At 40.7% G+C, this 18,261-nt stretch overlaps 1 protein-coding gene across 1 annotated transcript in view; it reads right to left on the bottom strand.

The window, feature by feature from the left end:
• Window positions 1–17,271, bottom strand: part of LOC119658002 — a 227,137-nt gene extending 209,866 nt beyond the window's left edge. The window contains exon 1 of the mRNA XM_038065222.1: window positions 16,730–17,271. Within this exon, the coding sequence (XP_037921150.1) occupies window positions 16,730–16,829 (100 nt within the window). The 5' untranslated portion in view covers window positions 16,830–17,271. The remainder of the gene's footprint in view (window positions 1–16,729) is intronic.
• Between the last annotated feature and the right edge of the window lie 990 nt (window positions 17,272–18,261).

Here is an 18,261-nt window from a genome sequence, read left to right as displayed (position 1 = left end):
TGTGCCTCTAGATAACCTGTTTGGGAGCATAAATTTATTTTGCCAAGCGCTAGGTATTTAATATTACGTTTCTACAACTTTCAAAATTAATGAAAATACCAAAATAGAAATACCGAGCTTATACTGAATTTATTATTTTTGTTTTTTTTTTTGGCGAATGCGTGTTTATGATAGCTTTTATTGTAAATTGTAGGTAGTATCAACACATATGGATATGAGAAACTACCTGAGAACAGCGAGCTGTGCGCTTTGGGTGTATGTGCTTTATAGGCTTGGACAAAAACTCAGAAATTTTGTAAGTTTTAGGGGTAGGTAGGCAGGTATCAGTGGCGGCTCCGGGGAGCCCAATTAGCGCTGGGGTGTGCCGTTTTGACCCCACAAACTCCTAAGACCGGGACTGCTGTTATGGGAGCAGGGAGGCAGAGTCTAGCCTGCTCATATCTTCAGAGCCAGCCCGTAGCATTTAGGAAGGAAAGCAGCTCTCCCACCCTGCAGCTAGAAATCTCTCTGTGCTCCCCAAAGAATGGTTTACCCAGTGTCCGTTGTCTGACTCTAGCTAGAGCTGGGCAATCGCAGAGCAAGTGCATAAGGGTTTCCCTTCCTTTTCCGCAGCTTCAGCAATGCGAATTGTAGGGTATGCCGAGCCTGGCGGCATGGTCCCTTACGGGTCAGTGCCCTGTGAAAACCGCCTTAACCTTGAATGCATTTGCTTGCATCTGGCACATGAGCTCTCGTGATCAGGTTATGTTATAAGCGGGCCAAATTCTCCTTGACTTGTACTCGCACTACCTAGCAGCCACGGGCCTAAGTTGGCGAGGTTTACAAGCTGTGTAAATTTTAAATCCTTTTTATCTTTTCTATGGAAAACCGTTGAAAATATGTAGGGAGAGAAAGTGAATATCTATCATCCTCATCTCTAAATGTTTTCTCTCAACATTACTCTTAGGGAGATCACTACGGATAGTGCAGTTTAATAAATAAAAAGTTGATGATTCATCTGCTCACAACGAGAAGTTGCTGACTGCCTGCAGCAAGTAGTTCAATCCCCATGTAATGCTATGGCCTGGGCAGCATATGACAATGATTCAATTAGCGAAGTCGAAAAGTTCTTGGAAATATTAATAGTAACAAATGTTATTTCCATACTAAAGAGGGCCTTTTCTCAATAAATAAATTCAAGCTAGAAAAATATTCATGCAGATTTGGGACCCCGACGGCAGATTTATAGCAGTCATCTAGGTTCGTGGAAATACGTCTGCTTAGGTTAGAAGATCTTACACTACAGGTTATTATTATTAAGTTGAGTTTAAATAACTTAAGATGATTGTACATCGGAGCACCCTTCCCAAATTCTACCTTAGAAAAATAAAAAACTGTCGTCAAACCACTCCATAAACAAGCCGTGGAACCGGAAACTTGAAGTTCCAAGTATAAAAGGTTTTGTGTTTCACTATGTGGAGAACGATGAGTGTATGACAGTTCCGCGTGTACATTAATTCAATTCAATTGCCCTACATTTTGGAAACAGTCATTCACACAAATAATTTGTCCTGGAAAACACCGTATTGATAATAGTTATCCTCATATGCTTCGCACTAGGGTTCAATATTATTAAATGTGAACAGGCTCGCCTAAAATAGACTCAAACAAGTCGGGAGCTGGTCGCTTCAGGTTCTTATGTAAAAATATTTGAGAGAACATTTGCTCCACTTGTACTTAGTACGCAATGTACATTGCCCGACAAAAAAATGTGCTTCATGTGATTGCCTGTGAAGTTCTTATGATTTACACCAGCTGAAGTTCTACTCAAAGAATATGGTGGAAAGGAAAGTTGAAGTTTTGAGGGGAAAGGTACTTTCGTCGAAGGTTTGTGTGTTAATAGTAGAGCACAAAAAAACGTCGAAATTAACATATACACAAACAATTTGCTAAATGATTTTTTTAATGAAAGTAGATAAAGGAAAGTATCTATAAATGTCAAATTAGAAGAAATTAATTTTCCCTTTTTTTCTCATTTTCGGTCTGTTCGGTATGACCGCCTTACGCCCTAATCACCTTTACAACTCGTGGGGGTATCGATTGGTATAAATTTTCAATAAAATCGTCCGAAATTTCATTAAGCCATAACTTTTCTAAAGTTTTTCTAGATTTGCTTTGTTCCTTATCGGTCTTCGCTGCAGTCGCTGCTTCATGAACGCCCGTAAGTTCCCTATGGGGTTCAAATCTGGACGGTTTCCTGGCCATGGAAGCGACTGTCTACCAAGCTCCTCTTTCCAAGGTGTTACCTGTGAATAGGAACTATATTGAGGATAAAACAGATAAAAAATTTGACAGGGGAAAAATTTTGTTTACTAATAGTACGAGCTCTATGACACGGAGCCAAATCGTCCTGAAACATTACTTCCTCAAAGTGCGCATGTAGTACTCCTACAGTCTGAAGAACGCAATCTTCGACAACTTCTTTGTATTTTTCTGGGATGACTTAGAAACGAAAAACTATCAATTCCTTAGGAGGTTATGCTTCCCCACAACATTACTGCGGGAGAATGACGTGCAGTTCGCACAACACACTGGAATCAAATCTCTCTCCATTTATTTTTTGCACTAGGGAGGGACTGTCAAATCCCAGGAAATTGAATTTCCACTCATCAGAGAACACAACCCGTCTCCAATAGTCCACAGTCCAGCCACGTCGTCCCAATGCCCAATTCAGCGTATAGCCTTCGTTAAAATCGGCTTTTTATGCTGTCTTCGAGCTTGAATCTTAATTCATTCAACCGTCCCTGCACCGTTCTCATACTAACACATTTTCCCCTTCCAGCAATTCAGTACGTAATCGAGGAGCAGTTGCAAGTCTATCTCACAAGGATGCTCACCTGGCCCGGGGAGTAATCACCTGCTTCCTCCCGCTCTCATCTCTGGCATACTTTTTTAAAAAAAAATTAATACTTGACCGACAATTTTGACCTACTATAACTTTGTCGTTGATAGTGCGATTTCCTCTCGTGACAAGATCACGATTTGCATTACAGTCTATATTACAGCAAATTTCATGATTCTACGGTGTACTTAAGGGGAGCTTTATGTCAATTACTAAAAATTATAGTATTATACTATTAATAACTTTATTTAAACAGATATCGGCATGGATGGTATTTTGCAGCCTAGGCACCGTATTCATAGTGGCAGCTTCGTGATTGTTCTCAAATTTTTCAGTTGGGTAGGTTCCGAGAGTGAGTTCGTGGAAGAAATAACAATTTTCCAGTCCCCACCTCTCACCTTTTGCATTAAATGTCAGAACTGGGACCGATATTGGAAAGTACTAAGCGAGATCTTTCAATTGATACTCCACAAAAGAAAATGTACATCCCCTTTTTGCATGAATCGAGAACACCCTTAAGTTCCAAGTAGATCTATGTAACTCACTATAATATGTAGTATGCGTGAGCACAGTTTCCACCTTCCGACCAAATTTGGTGTCAATCTGTACAATCGTTTCAGAGAAAAGTGTGTATGATAGACAGGTAGATAGACCGACGGATAGGCAGACAGACAGTAAACGATTTTAATAAAGTTTTGTTTTAGACAAAACCCTAAAAAGCTCTCATTTTACAGCGGCAAACAATTTTTACATTCCCCCTTTGCTTGTATGGGGAGCCCGGATTTAGGATTGAAGGTAAAATTGTTGCTTGACATTTTCCCAAAAACTAATATTAATATAATAATAATCATTGGCGCAGCAATCCATATTGGATCAGGGCCTTGAAGTCTGTTAGAGCACTTCATTCAAGACCGAAACGGTACACTACAGTATACTGTAGGAGGCAATGTGGTCAGCATTACGCTCGCCCGAGATTATTACCCTGATTGACTCAGGTACTCATTGACAGCTGAGTTGACTGGTATCCGAAGTCAAGTCACGATACAAATCCCACTGCCACCAGGGAGATTTGAACCGCGACCTTTTGTACGATAGTCTTGTGCTCTAACCACTCAGCTATCCGGACTACCCCTCCCAAAAACTAAGGACGGACGAAATCCACGAGCACTGACTCTTATGTCGAAGAGTTACACATGAGCAGCCGCTTAAGTGAAAAGTTTCGATATATTGTAAAAGCTGCCAGGAATTCGGACACCCAGAAACATACTGCTCATTTCCAGAAGTTTGCTAAGATCAAAGAATGCCAAGCAAATAAAATAAATCGGAAGGCATAGGAATGTTGTAACTATCGAAATAATAACAGGTACTCAGCAGACCCTCACTCAGTGAGTTTTTTCAAATATACAGTTTATTTCAAAAATATAAAATAAGATGTATGAAATAATGAGGAAGCAGATTATACTGAATTGATTACAACATTTAAAGTAGATGATACTAGGGTTTCACTAAAAATGTAGCAGAACATTGACAACGCAGTCACACTTCCTTTATCAAGTTGATTAAATCAGCGGTACATCATAAAACGCCAAACCAAAAGTGTTTTAAGCGAGATCAGGAGACTTAATCAGGAGTGGTAAATAACTCGGGCCAAACATTTTTTGCCCTACCTCCCTTAAGTTTTACCCAATATCAAAAAAAAGATCAGTTTCGAAAAGTACTTTCATTTGACACCCCACATGACCATGTCTTGTGAAAAAAATAAAACCTTCTTTCGCATGTTTGAGGATACCCCCTTAAAATTCAACATAAAATGGCGCCATTCGCTGCATGTGAAGGGAGATACAGACCACATGTTCTCATAAAATTTCGTAACAATCGGTTCAGCCGTTTCTGAGCAAATTGGATGTGGCAGACAGACAGGCGAATAGACAGAAAGACGGACAGACAGACATTGAACCGAATTTAATAAGGTTTTGTGTTTACAGTTTAGAGTCAAGCGCATTTAAAAATTAGAATGTTATTACGAACTATAAAATTACCATGACCATTAACCTGTTATTCAATAATCATTCGATTTCTTCAAAAAACACTTGTAAAGCGTTGGCCTCAATTCTCGCTCTTTTAGCGAAGTCATTCGTGCCTTATTACGCCGATCAACATAAACCTTTAGCTGTTTAACACTATAAATTCCGAATGACTTGAAATTTCGAAAAGTCAAGCCCAAATATTTTACAGTATATTTAGACGTAATTGATGCCAAAAAGATTGATCCCTCGGATCCGACACACGGGATAACCCCATTAAGGAAATATTTCAGTTGAATCTTCAACAAGATCAAAAATCGCATAAGGGATTGCCCTTTTAGGCTATATTGCTTATACGTTTTTAACTTGCTAAGGTCACGCTATTCATGCCAGATGAACTCAGCACCCAAAACGAACCATGCGACTTATTAATGCCAAAAGTCTTGCCTAAGCTGTTGCTTACCTAGCTTATTTAAATTTACCCAAACAGTGAAATGTCACACGAACTGGTTGTTGAAAGTGCCTGGTCAGCGTGGAAAGAAATCCACCAATAAACATAAGTATTTTTAGACGGGATCACTTTCAACCACATTAATCATGTGTTAATTGAACGCCGCCATCTCTCAACCTTGATGATTGTCAAAACATATCGAAGGGCCAATATAGACTCGAATTACTATTTCGTTGACATGATCCTCCAAGCTCGAATAACAATAACATCTTCAGTCTCTTTTGACAGTTAGGTGAGAAAAAACACTAAAGTGATCGATAACGAAGTTTTTCGTAACATCTACAAAGGGAAATGGATACCGCAATAACCGCATTTATCAGATGCCCTTAATCATCACAATTAGTTGGCGAATGTTATCATATGGCCACAAATTTATTTGGCGTCAGTCACAAAAAAAATCGAAAAGGCTGGTTTGATGATGATTGTAAGCTTATAGGCTCACAGAATGTAAGAATGTTACATGACGGACAATACGACAATCTCAAATAACACGGGCGCCCCAAAGACTTTCCGCTAACTTTACCGGGCAAAGTCAAAAAAAGTGCAGGAAGCAAAGTAATATCACGACCGTTTAATTCTGGATAAAATCCAATTCAATAGACTATTGTGGGTGGGTCCATAAATCCCCGGGAGCTGCTGATTTATCCTGGAAAGTATATAGCGGCAATATCTATGATAATATATATGGTAGAGAAAAAAGATGTGGCAAACCATGCCTTAAAGACAGCAATGGAGGGCATAATACTGACTAGCCTGAAAGGAATTTTACCATTATTTACAAAGTTATGGTAGGCCTAATATTGCATTAAACACCACAAACATATATATGAAACGTCGTGCTTCCGATTTCCAACTTGTTTGGTTTTGTTTTAAGTGAAATTCTGCATATTTGAAAATTAAACTCAACTCTCGTTGTGAAGCTAGATACTAACGAAAGAAATGGTCTTAAAAAAGAGTGCACAAGTAAATTTGTAAATATGCACAGGTGGAACTGTTGTGCACTCAAGATACCTCTTATAAAAGCAGCAAACCCTTTCATACACGAATCGTCCAATTTCCAATTTCCTGACTTACTTTAAACTTCACTGGATACTAGGTGTGAAGAATGAACTCAAAATTTGCGAAATCATTTACTGTCATTCATTACTACACGCTTCCGGTGTCGTAGACCATCCATGCATTTTCTCAAATTTTTTAATTGAAGATTATAATATAATAAACCAAAAAGGATAATAACATCCGATGCATTTATTGAAGGGGTGGAGAGAAAGTTGTGTTCTATAAAAAGCAAAAAGGTTATGTAGATGTTGCTCTTATGATTGAAGTTCTTTATATCATAAGTGCACCACCATCAGATGGCTAGTACAAATCCAACGAGTTTCCAAGATTCAAATACTGATCAGATGAAATGCCGTAAAAACGACGAAATCTTGTATTGTGGATCACATGTTTAAGTAAGCTCCGTATCTGAAATTATGATAAGTTTTCACTTATTGAAAACTGGACTTGAAAATTCCGGTTATGCACTTTCTAAGCAGTTTTTTAGGCTTCGCGGAAGAGACATTCTCGTTGAGATAAGTAGGTTCACATGCAGTGTTATTGTCAAAAACGGTAGAACATACTACCAAAAAGTGTGTGGTATGCAATCACCTTTCATACAGTGAATGGCATGATTTTGCAATTTTTGTTTATTCTGTAATTTAAAAATAAATAAGTAACTCTATAGTGATCTACCGGACGTGTGAGCTAAATACAATAAAACGGTACGATTTGTGAAGGTAGTTTTGTTCGCAATGAACGAATTCTCAGTGTATGGTATCTGATAATAAGAATTTAGAAGAAAGATCAATTCCACCTCCAAATTTTCAAAGAAATCAATAAAGATAATGACAGTTATTCCTCGTAATGGTAGTTATTCTCGTATCACGTATCTTTGATTATCTTTTTTATAGACGGTTGAAGCTTGCAGTTACTATAAGATAACCTGCTTTCAAACAAACACATAACTATATTCCAAAATATTGAGAATAATGAATCTATTGTAAAGGAATTTCTTTGGAAAAAATCTTCGACATAAATTTAAATTTTATCTTAAGGGGGCGGCATATGCAAAGCGGATCATCAAAACTTAGGTTGCATCATAAGAAATACGATATCTACCTAGTTCGCAATAAGAAGTTCTCAAGTGAACATTTGTCGCAGATAAAAAAATTTTATATAAGATAAAATGGCACTCCAAACTCGCACTCTTCTTTTATCAATTTAAAGTGGAACAAAATTAGTCTCTAGCAACAAAAAACATTAATGATACATTTAAGGATGTAGCCACGAGCAAACACAACATTCAGCATTGTTTGTTAAAAGTCCATCCATGTGGGAAACCCAAAAATTGTAATTGACGATTTACTTATATTTCCTACGCAACGATAGAACATACGAATACCTCTCATTCAAATAAGTCGACACCTAACTCTAAGAGGAAAAGTAAAACAAGTCTGGACGCTTCAGGTATGAAAGGTTTTCCGTATCTTTTCTGTATTTGAGTGGATATACCCCAAATTGGCACCTAGCTCACAATCTTTATGTATTTAGTATATCAGACTATTCATTTTAATGTAATCCTGACGTTCAGTCAGACTTAGATTGCAGTAAATTTGCACAAAACCGGAAACTTTGACTGAATATAACTTTGTTAGCAGTATCGCGACTTCTACGAAACTTGGCAACATCATAACTTTATGATGAGCTTAATTTTCAAAGAATATTCTAATATACTATTACTAACTTTATTTTGGCAGATATCGATATGGAGGGTACATTGAGCCCTGGGCACTGAACAGAGGCAGCTTCGTAATTTTGTCCAGATTTTTGGGTTTGGTGAGAATGGCGCCGTTCCTTCCAGTCCCCGCAGTGATCACACTCGATGTGAAGCACGTCTTCACTTTTGCAAGATGGAGGAAAATACTTGAGTCACTAATCAACTTAGGCGGGCCTAATTGATAGGCTTTTGTGCTGCGAATCAGATGATGGAATGGAATCATATCGAACATGTGGATTTCTACAAGAGTCCGCCCTAGGCCCACTCTTTGTGGATTATTGTGTATAATGAAGTACTGATACTAGCCGTTCCTGAAGAATGAAGAATGTTGGTCTATTGCTTGCAGAGCATAACACGGAAGTAGTACTTATTACCAGGCGAAGAAAGAACATGTCCATGAAAATCAAATTTGGAATACAAACGATATAGTCCAAGCTTACGCCCAAGTACTTAGGCGTAATGATTGACGAGAGGCTGAATTCCTAATCACATATGGAGTGTGCAGCAACGAAGGCAAATATAGGTAGCCAAAGTCAGTTCGATCCTATTATATGCAGCTCCAGTGTGGGTAGATGCACTGAATATTATAATAAATATAATAATAAAAGCTACTTATCGCACTCCGAATATGTTGCGCTAATAGAACAATTTCCGATGAAGTAGCCTTCGTGATAGCAGTAATGATCCCGATTGATATTCTGGTGATAGAAGGACAACGCCTGCGATTGAGCGTGCCTCACCGCAGAAACCATATGACATATTCGGAAATGGATCGAGCGACCACATGGGGAAGTAGGTTTCGCCTCAACATAGCTTTTGAGCACACACGGAGATTCGTTATATTGCCCAAAGTACCCGAATATTGAGGAGCACGAAGAACAGATTTTATTACACTGCATAAAATTCGGTGTTCAGAGGGCTGCATTGGAAGCTAAAACCGGGGAGTACTTAAAACTCATCATGCATTATATGTTGAAGTCAAAGGCGACATGGACGAAAAGGTAATGACGTCTATAAGAGGCAGGAAGAAGTCGGACAGGAGAATGCACAACAGATGAGGACGAACGTGAACACGAGCGCAGGACACATTCGGACAAAGCCCCGCGACGTAACACCATATGGGAGTCTCACTGAGAGAATAGAAGTAGGTGGTTTAAGTGGGTAAGCCTTCCACATATCCGCCTGGCAGGAGTCAGCGGTAGCTTTTGAAGCTTTCCACCTTCCATCGACAAAAAAAGACAGGCGGACAGACAGATAATGTTACAAACAAAACCTCAAAAACTTGAAATGTGCATGACTCATGAACTGACATACAAAGCGTGTGATAAGAAATCTCTAAATCTCTAAGTTTAATTACCAAAAACCGCTTTTGCACCCTAAAATTATGTGTGATGAAAAGTGGATTGTATATGGCAACTGTAAAAGATCTGGACAGTGGTTGGTTGTGGAAGAAAAACGAAAACACATCCCCAAACTAGGCCTTCATCCGGAGAAGGTTGTAATGCCAATCTGGCAGACATCAAGGAACTAAGAGGTAAGATATTGTCTTCTATTTGTAGTTAAGTCTAAAATTGACAGACCAGTCAGTAGCTTACTCCAAACTACAATTTTATTTTATTGTGTGTATATATATTTCGGGAGCAACTTACTCCCTTCTTCAGTACAAAGCTAGCTTTCATGAAGGGAGTTTGTAGTCTGGAATAAGCTACTGGTCTATCAATCAAGGGACTAGTTAATTTTTCATTTCTTCAACCAGGAGAAGTAATAAATGCAGCCAAATATTGTAAGGAAACCAACATAGTGTATGAGAAATTGACTGAAAGAGAAACTGCGTTGGCAAAAAGGCATCCTGCGATCCTGTTGTAAGGCAAAACTAGCTCCAACATATTAACTATTAGTCTGGATTTAAAACTCTTTCGCATTCGCCGTACTCCCCGCTATGGTTCCCCAAAGGACTGTCAGCTTTTTTGTACTCTTCTGACAATTTGTCGGCAGAAACTATTCCGAAACCCATCACACGTCATAAAAGCGTTTAAATTGAAATTTTTAATTAATATCATGGGATAAAACCCCAGCCCCTTGGTTTTCGGTCAGAATGGCTGTGTTACCTTGGGGCTTGAATTATGCTCTATGAACAGGATTCCAGTAACGGCAGTACTTCCGCTTGGAATACACTGGGCAAACCTGGGCGACCATACGACTGTGTATTCAAGAAAACCCTCGTACCGACTCCACAGACCATATTTGATCCGTCGGTGAAAAATACTGTATCATAGTCTTGCAACACGCCGCCGGTCTTACACTCTGCTCTGCTTCGAAAGTCCACACCAAAGTTTCTCGTGAAGTTCAGCATGAGTGTAGCATAGTCCGTGGGAAAGCTAAACATCCGGACCCACCCAGTCTGACGGCACTGTACGCTACAATGTATTTAATGTGGAGGTCTAGGTGGAGGAGATGCAAGACTACATTGAGAGCATCTACCGGGCAAGACAGCAGAGCTCCGGTAGCACCTGCACTATTGCAACTATTTTGCACATGGAGTTCTTTGAATCCGATTACGCTTCGTTCTATTGTACTTGTTCCTCAAAGCCTGCCACCGTACAATAGAGCCGTTCGTTAGGATGGGGCGCACCACAGCTGTGTACATCCAAAGACCCATCCTCGGCCGGTGACCCGATTTCTTTGCAATGGTTTGCTTGAAGGCATAGAATGCTACACAGCCCTTCTTAACCTTCGGTTCTATGTTAAATCTATAATTTAGCTTTAGATTCAGGATTGTATCCAGAAATTTTATATTGGAGGAAAAAACCAATCTTTGTATATTCAGCCACGGAAGGTGGAATTCGGGAACCCTTGCCTTAATGGTGAATAGCATTAGTTCCGTTTTGGTTGGGTTTATGCCGAGTCCGCATCTTGCGGCTTACAGGTACACGTTTCGCAACGATCCTTCCATGATGTCACTCATAATGGTGATATTAGTGTCAGGGATGCTTCCCTCCAACTCACTATTATTCAGAGCACTAACCTGGGGCATGCCTCTGTTCACAGCTCTGATCAAGTGGTTGTCTCCCAGATCCGACTGAATTATCCGGGTTCTTAGTATGGTTATTATCCAATGCGTAAGATACCCCTCCAATCCAATACCGGTCAAGTTTCCCTTCCTATATCCAAGAAGACAGCTAGGCTATGTTGCTTGTAGTGCAGTGACTGATCAACCGTTTTAATTACCTCGTGGTTTCTGTGGATTTGCCTTTGAAATAGGCATGCTGGAACTGAAGATCATACTTGGAGCCTGTACTCAGACAATACGTTGACTGTAATAGTTTACATAAAATTACCAATGGAAAATTGGTGGTTGGCAGCAACTATTTTGCACGGGAAACGGTCCAAAAACAAATATGAGCCTGCCCAGACGGAACCACTTTCAAGTATGGCGGTGTGCTAATCGAATGCCGCCACCTCTCAGCCTTGATGAATGTTAGACCAATATAGACTTGAACCACTATCTAGTTTCCAAAAAGCCGGAGGGACCGACAGAAGAAAGAAAAAGGAAGCCTGACAGAACCAACAAATGCACGAACTCGAAAAGTACGGTGATAAACTGCTCCATGCGGGGAAGTCTTACCAACAAGTAAGCAGGAAGAAGCCTTGTTCAACTCAATGCTCTTCCTGCTGAGTAAAAAAGGGAAATTTGATATTAACGCAATGGCTTCTTGAAAGTTACGCCAACTGAAAACAACGGGCAAATGCTCCCACCACCAAGCATGGAAGAAATAGGATTGAAAACCATAATTTGCCAGGAGCCGATGGAATTACAACCGAACTAGTTGAATATAGAGGCAACAACTGCATCAAGTGGTTCATCAACTGATGCTGAAGGAACGGGACAGAATCAATTAATCGATTGGGAACGAGATATTATCTGACCCACGCATAAAAAGGGGGATATAACGCAGATAGCAATTGTAGATGTATCACATTGCTGAGTACCATCTAGAAGATATTCTCCGCTATCTTGGGCCGAATAGCCCCATACGCCCAGAACATCATCGGTCTATACCAAATAGGCTTCACTCCAGGCAAATCAGCAACAGATCAGATTTTCTCCGTGCGGTAAACGGTGGAAAAACTGTTGGCATATGGCTATCAGTTGCACCATCAACTTTCATCAACTTCAAGACCGCCTATCATATTATGAAACTGTATACGGCCGTGAGAGATCTTGACTAATGTGTGAGGCCACATATAAGTAGCACAATCACGATCTAAATCTATCACTATCATGCAGCCTTTCTAGCCTGGTCCTGAAAAAGGCTGATGTAAATGCAGGAGGTGTTATCCTCTTCAAATCCACTCAACTACAGGTCTATACTGTCGATATCGACGTTATAGAAAAGATAACACGAGGCTGCAATCTTCCTTCATCCGAATAGAGCAGGCAGTGCGAGATCATGTGTTGTAAATTAATGAAAGCAATCCTAAGCAGATGCTCGAAAAGACAGTGGAAAAAACCAACGAAGCAATAGCAAATGAGGGCGATAAAGATAGAAGATTATAACTTTGAGACCGTTTTAATTTCTCCTACCTATGGTCCAAAAATATAATACAACCGATAAAAGTTCCGATGAGAAACCCGCGAACGGTTGTTGGCAGCCAACAGAACCTATTTCAACCTGTATAACGACGAAATTTATAAGGGATACCATGAGCATTTGGTTGGGGATGTAAGGTTGCGATGGACCGGTCATTTAATCCTTATGGGTGAGGATGATGCAGTCTGGAAAGTCTATAGTAGTAATATCTATGGTAGAAAAAGAACACATGGCAGACCCTGCCTGAGATGGAGAGATAACGTAGGCCAGGACGCCAGACAGTTTTTAGGGACATCGAATTGGTGGACTTCTGCGCAAAACCGGGATATCTTGAATTTCCTTCAAGCAACCCTAGACCCGATATCGGTTGTTACGCCATTGTTGATGATGGATAGCAGTAAGGGAAAGTATAATTTGATTTGAATGAGCTAAGCTTTTTTGTCAATGTAAAAGGAAATATGGGCAATAATATTAGGAAGTTTGACGCTAATTATTTTGTTAATTACCTAGTCTCGAGTATTCGTATTTGCAGTGAATTCGCATGCATTTTGACCCTTCAGTAATTCGTACTATTTCTATGCCCGAGGTCACATAAACCGTATATCCAGCTTAAAAACTTCGTTAATTTATACTGCCTTCAAGTAGGGAGGCAGAATAGTGCGTAGTGCGAGATAAATATTCCTACAAAGCCAGGATTTCGTGCTCGATTTTCTTATTTTCTTACAATTCAATCTCATTTTCGTTACAGTTGTTGCATGTATCGAAAAAAGGTAGGATCCTTATTAAAGAGAAATATCAAGTCATAAACGCGTGGCCAGCAACGGTCGACAAATTGATGTATCCAAGCATTTGAAAGTCCCTGGCTAAATCACACATCAACGTTGAAGGGCAAGAACAAAATTTATCCCAGGTATTGGACAGCAAAGTTATATCTATTTACATATTTCCGCTCCTTTATGTATAACACGTTTCTCAACTTTTTTTATTTTGAACTTGTGATAACGTTATCATTGATACGGCCACAAACATACTTGGCCCCAGCCGCAAAAGGAGTCGAAACGGCTGGTTTCACGACGAATGTAAGCTAGCAACGGAACGGAGGAATGCCGCATACCGAATAATGTTGCATTCTCAAAGAACGGAGGCACGCTCAGAGACTTATCACGAACTCCGTCGAGCGGAGGAGCGACTTCACAGAGAAAAAAAAAGCCTGGGAAAACCAACAGGTCTGTGAACTCGAAAGGTGCAGGGAGCAACCGCACCAGGCGCGGAAGTGTTACCGACAAGTCAGCGGGATGAAGCCTTACACACCTCGATGCTCATCCTGCCGAGACAAAGAGGGAAATCTTATTTCCGACAGAATGGGCATATTGGAGCGATGAGTTGAGTACTTTGATGAACTACTGAACAACCAGAACATCGGCGAGTTGGAGGTCCCGCCAACTGAAGACGACGGACAAATACTGCCACCATCAAGTTTAGGAGAAACAGTCCCTGCAATTCATCGGCTAAAAAATCGTAAGTCGCCTGGGGCCGATGGAATTACAGCCGAATTGGTTAAATATGGAGGCGACCAATTACACCAAGTGGTTCATCAACTTGTACTCGAGGCATTATCTGTCTCATACATAAAAAGCGAGATATCACACAGTGCAGCAATTATAGGGGCATCACGTTGCTGAGTACCATCTATAAGATATTCTCAACTATCTTGCTAGTCCGGATAGTCCCATATGCCCAGAACATCATTGGTCCATACCAAAGAGGCTTCACTCCAAACAAATCAGCAACAGATCAGATTTTCCCTCTGCGGCAAGCGATGGAAAAAGTGTTGGAATATGGACAACAGTTACACCATCTAGATAGATAGCATAGGCAGGGTAAAACTACACGGCCATAAGAGAATTCGGTATCCCGACGAAATTAATAAGACTGACTAGGCTGACTCTGACCAATGTGCGAGGCCAGATAAAAGCAGGATCACTCTCAAGACCATTCGACATCAACAACGGTCTACGACATGGGAATGCCCTATCATGCGTCCCCTTTAACCTGGCCGCACTGGTCAAACAGGAAGAATAAGGATAGGAGACTACAACTTTGAGACCGTTGATAATTTCTCCTACCTAGGGTCGAAAATAGCAACCGATAACAGCTACGATGAGGAAATCCGCGCACGGTTGTTGTCAGCCAACAGAGCCTATTTCAGCTTACAAAAACTGTTCCGCTCGAAACGTCTCAACATAGGGTCAAAGCTCTTACTGTACAAGACAATGATCTTGCCAGTCCTCATGTATTCCTCGGAGACTTGGGTTCTTAGTAGAAGAATAGCGAACTCTTGCGCGCGTTCGAGAGAAGAACCCTGCGAAGAATTTTTGGCCCCCTACATGAGGATGGACAATTCCGTAGCCTACATAGCGAAGAAATCTATGAGCGATACCATGACCGTCTGGTTGTGCGTAAAATCCGGCTCAATAGGTTACGGTGGGCAAGTCACTTAATCCGTATGGATGAGGATGATCCAGCCCGGAAAGTCTATAAGGGCAATGTCTATGGTAGAAAAGGAAGATGGAAGGTGGATTTGTCAAGAACTGCGGAACTAATGACTCAATACACGCTGCGCGGTTACTCATGGAGAAACACCGTGAGAAGCATCGGCCTCTTTACATTGCCTTTCTGAATCTAGAGAAAGCGTTTGACCGTGTACCACACGAACTCATCTGGTATGCTTTACGACAACACTGTCAGTGGCAGTGATCTACCCAAAACTGAGCGATTTAAATATCTCGGGTCAATGCTATCAGCCAATGGAGAACTGTGTTATGAAATTGCTTCACGCATTAACGCAACCTGGATGAAGTGGCGTTCCACAACTGGTATTCTTTGTGATCGACATATCAACGAACGTCCCAAATCTAAAATTCACCCACAATGTCGTCCGTCCTGTCGCCCTCTATGGTTCTGAGTGTTGGCCAACTATAAAAGACAATGAACGGCGTCTTGCGGTAATGGAGACGAAGATGCTACGTTAGACTAGTGGCGTCACACGTTTAGATCACATCACAATGATGATATCCGCGATCGTTATGGGGTTGCACCGATCGTGGAAAAGTTGCAAGAGAGGCGTCTTCGATGGTATGGTCACGCAATTCGTGCAAACGAGAATTCACTTGCCAAGATTGGTCTGAACATCGAAGTCGATGGTAAACGACGAAAAGGCAAACCTAAACACCGCTAGATGGGGATATGAAAGCCTCGCGATTACATCCTGATCAGTCATTTGATAAAATAAAATGACGAAACCGATACGACCAGGAGACCCCGTTTGTGAACGGAACAAAGGCTGAAGAAAAAGAAGACTATATTCATTTTGAGTTTTGCAGCAACTCTTTCAATCGTCCAATTTTCGGTTTTCACTTTATTGGGAGATTAGTTTGTCCTTTGTAGACACTTAACTTACACCAGAAATTATTAAAGGAAAAGAAACCTTCTATTCCACTTTTTATAATAAAATATTATTTCTTTTTCCTTTAGGTCATCCGTATATCTTTTTAGGCGTTGTAAAGGTACTTCACCTTTAGCTGGAATTTTTGAATAGGAACACGATTGATTCAGGGACTTTTAAAATACCAGCAAACTCTTCAATTGCAATATACAAATGCTTTAGACTCCGTAGGGAAAGAAATTCAGGACCAACATGAATAGCTCCAACACATTATCTTTTCTCGTGCGATGAAATGAAAATCTCATCTGTAATTCACACACTAACGGCCCCTCAGCTTCTGCGCAGAAACTTTTAGCAAAGTAAACAAAAGCGAATGTTATGTTACTTTTCTCCGAAGATTAGCATTTCTTACACTTCTATATTTTCGCGAATGAAAGAGAAATTTTTCTTTGAATTACCATTTCGTGCAGCGGCCGCTTTCAAATCCGTGGGTACTCCATTTGTTGAAACTGTGAGAAATCCCAGTAGCAGAAGCAGGAAACCACAACACCCCTTCATGATCACTACCTTTTGTATCCAAGCAACTCTCAAATAATTGCACGCGAACAGGAGCACTAGGCCGGTTTCCCTTGTTCGCTAGACACTTCTTTCACTTATTATAATTAGCTCGGCGGCGTTTCAAAATTAGATACGGATTTTGGCCGGAGATAGGAAACCCGTCGCGTTTCAAACCACTACAAAACGGTCAGGCTGACTTATCGGGGGCTCCGTATTTCGCCAATTAGAATCTCAGCTGGGCACTGCGGAATCTTCAGTAAAACTATCGTCACCGTAATCGAATCACTTCTGGTTAATCCACGTCCGAAAGATTACATCAACAAGCGACCAAATAAACCGAACTCCGCCACGACTCGAGACCGTCTGAGCGAGTATGCGACTTTCTCCAGGTGTTTTAACGCTGATTCGACTCACCTGAGTAGCTTTTGGATTTGAGTCTCCGGAGCGGCAGCAACCCGTTGCGGAGCAGAGCGAGCGTGGTAATTCTTGTATTTCAAGTTCTTGAATGCTGCTCAGCTCCGTGGTGGCTCTAGAGAGAACGTGGAGAATGGACAATGGTCAACCAGTTGATCCGATGCTTTCAACGGTGTAAATGTTGAATTGAGTTGAAATCAACTTATGGCCGTTCTCCTTCGTATGCAATTAAGTGGTGAGTGTTCGGAGCCAAGCTTATTTTACGATCAATGGGTAAAACAAGTACGTAATGCATATTTACAGTTGCAGGTAAACTCTTTGTTTTTCCTACTATCGAAGCTGTATATACAATATATATACATACCTGCAAGCATGTGCTTTGGGCTGGGTCATTGGTATGGGGTACGAGATCGCTTTTATTTCTTATTTCGTTTAAATTGTCCAGGCCTTCAGACCAAGCAGTTTGTACTTGCAAATAGCCTCACTTGTTGCATCCTCAAACAGAGAACAACAACGAATAAGCATAATACCAATTCATTTCCATGGACCGCGAAATCATTTCTTTCCAAATGTAATCGAAGTCTAAAAATAGTTAACATTAATATGTAGGCACTTAAATAATATTAGGTTGTTGCATATGAAATGGCCATTTTGGCAATCAAGTGAAGTTAGTTGTGATTTTGGTGTATCAAACCACCACCAGTTGGCGCTGTTGGTGTTGAATATTCAAGTATAAATACTCCTACATTGAATCAAATAGTCATTTCCTCGCCACTTCCCAGGCTGATTATGAATCTGCCAAAAACATTCTCAAAAGAAGGTAACCACCCCTTCTTCACATATACCCCATACCACATGAAACCCGTCAACCTAGTCCTCCGGGGACTAGATTTTACTTACTCTCCCGAAGAAATCCTCAAGGAGCTACACCGCCTCGGCATCTCTGAAGCCATCAGCGTTCGTCAATACGAAACTAGCTCCTCCCGACGAAAAGCGAAACCCCCTCCACCTCTTCCTT

Source organism: Hermetia illucens, chromosome 5 (genome assembly GCF_905115235.1).
Source record: "Hermetia illucens chromosome 5, iHerIll2.2.curated.20191125, whole genome shotgun sequence".
In the NCBI taxonomy this organism is placed as follows: domain Eukaryota; kingdom Metazoa; phylum Arthropoda; class Insecta; order Diptera; family Stratiomyidae; genus Hermetia; species Hermetia illucens.
This window is presented reverse-complemented; position numbering and strand designations above follow the sequence as displayed.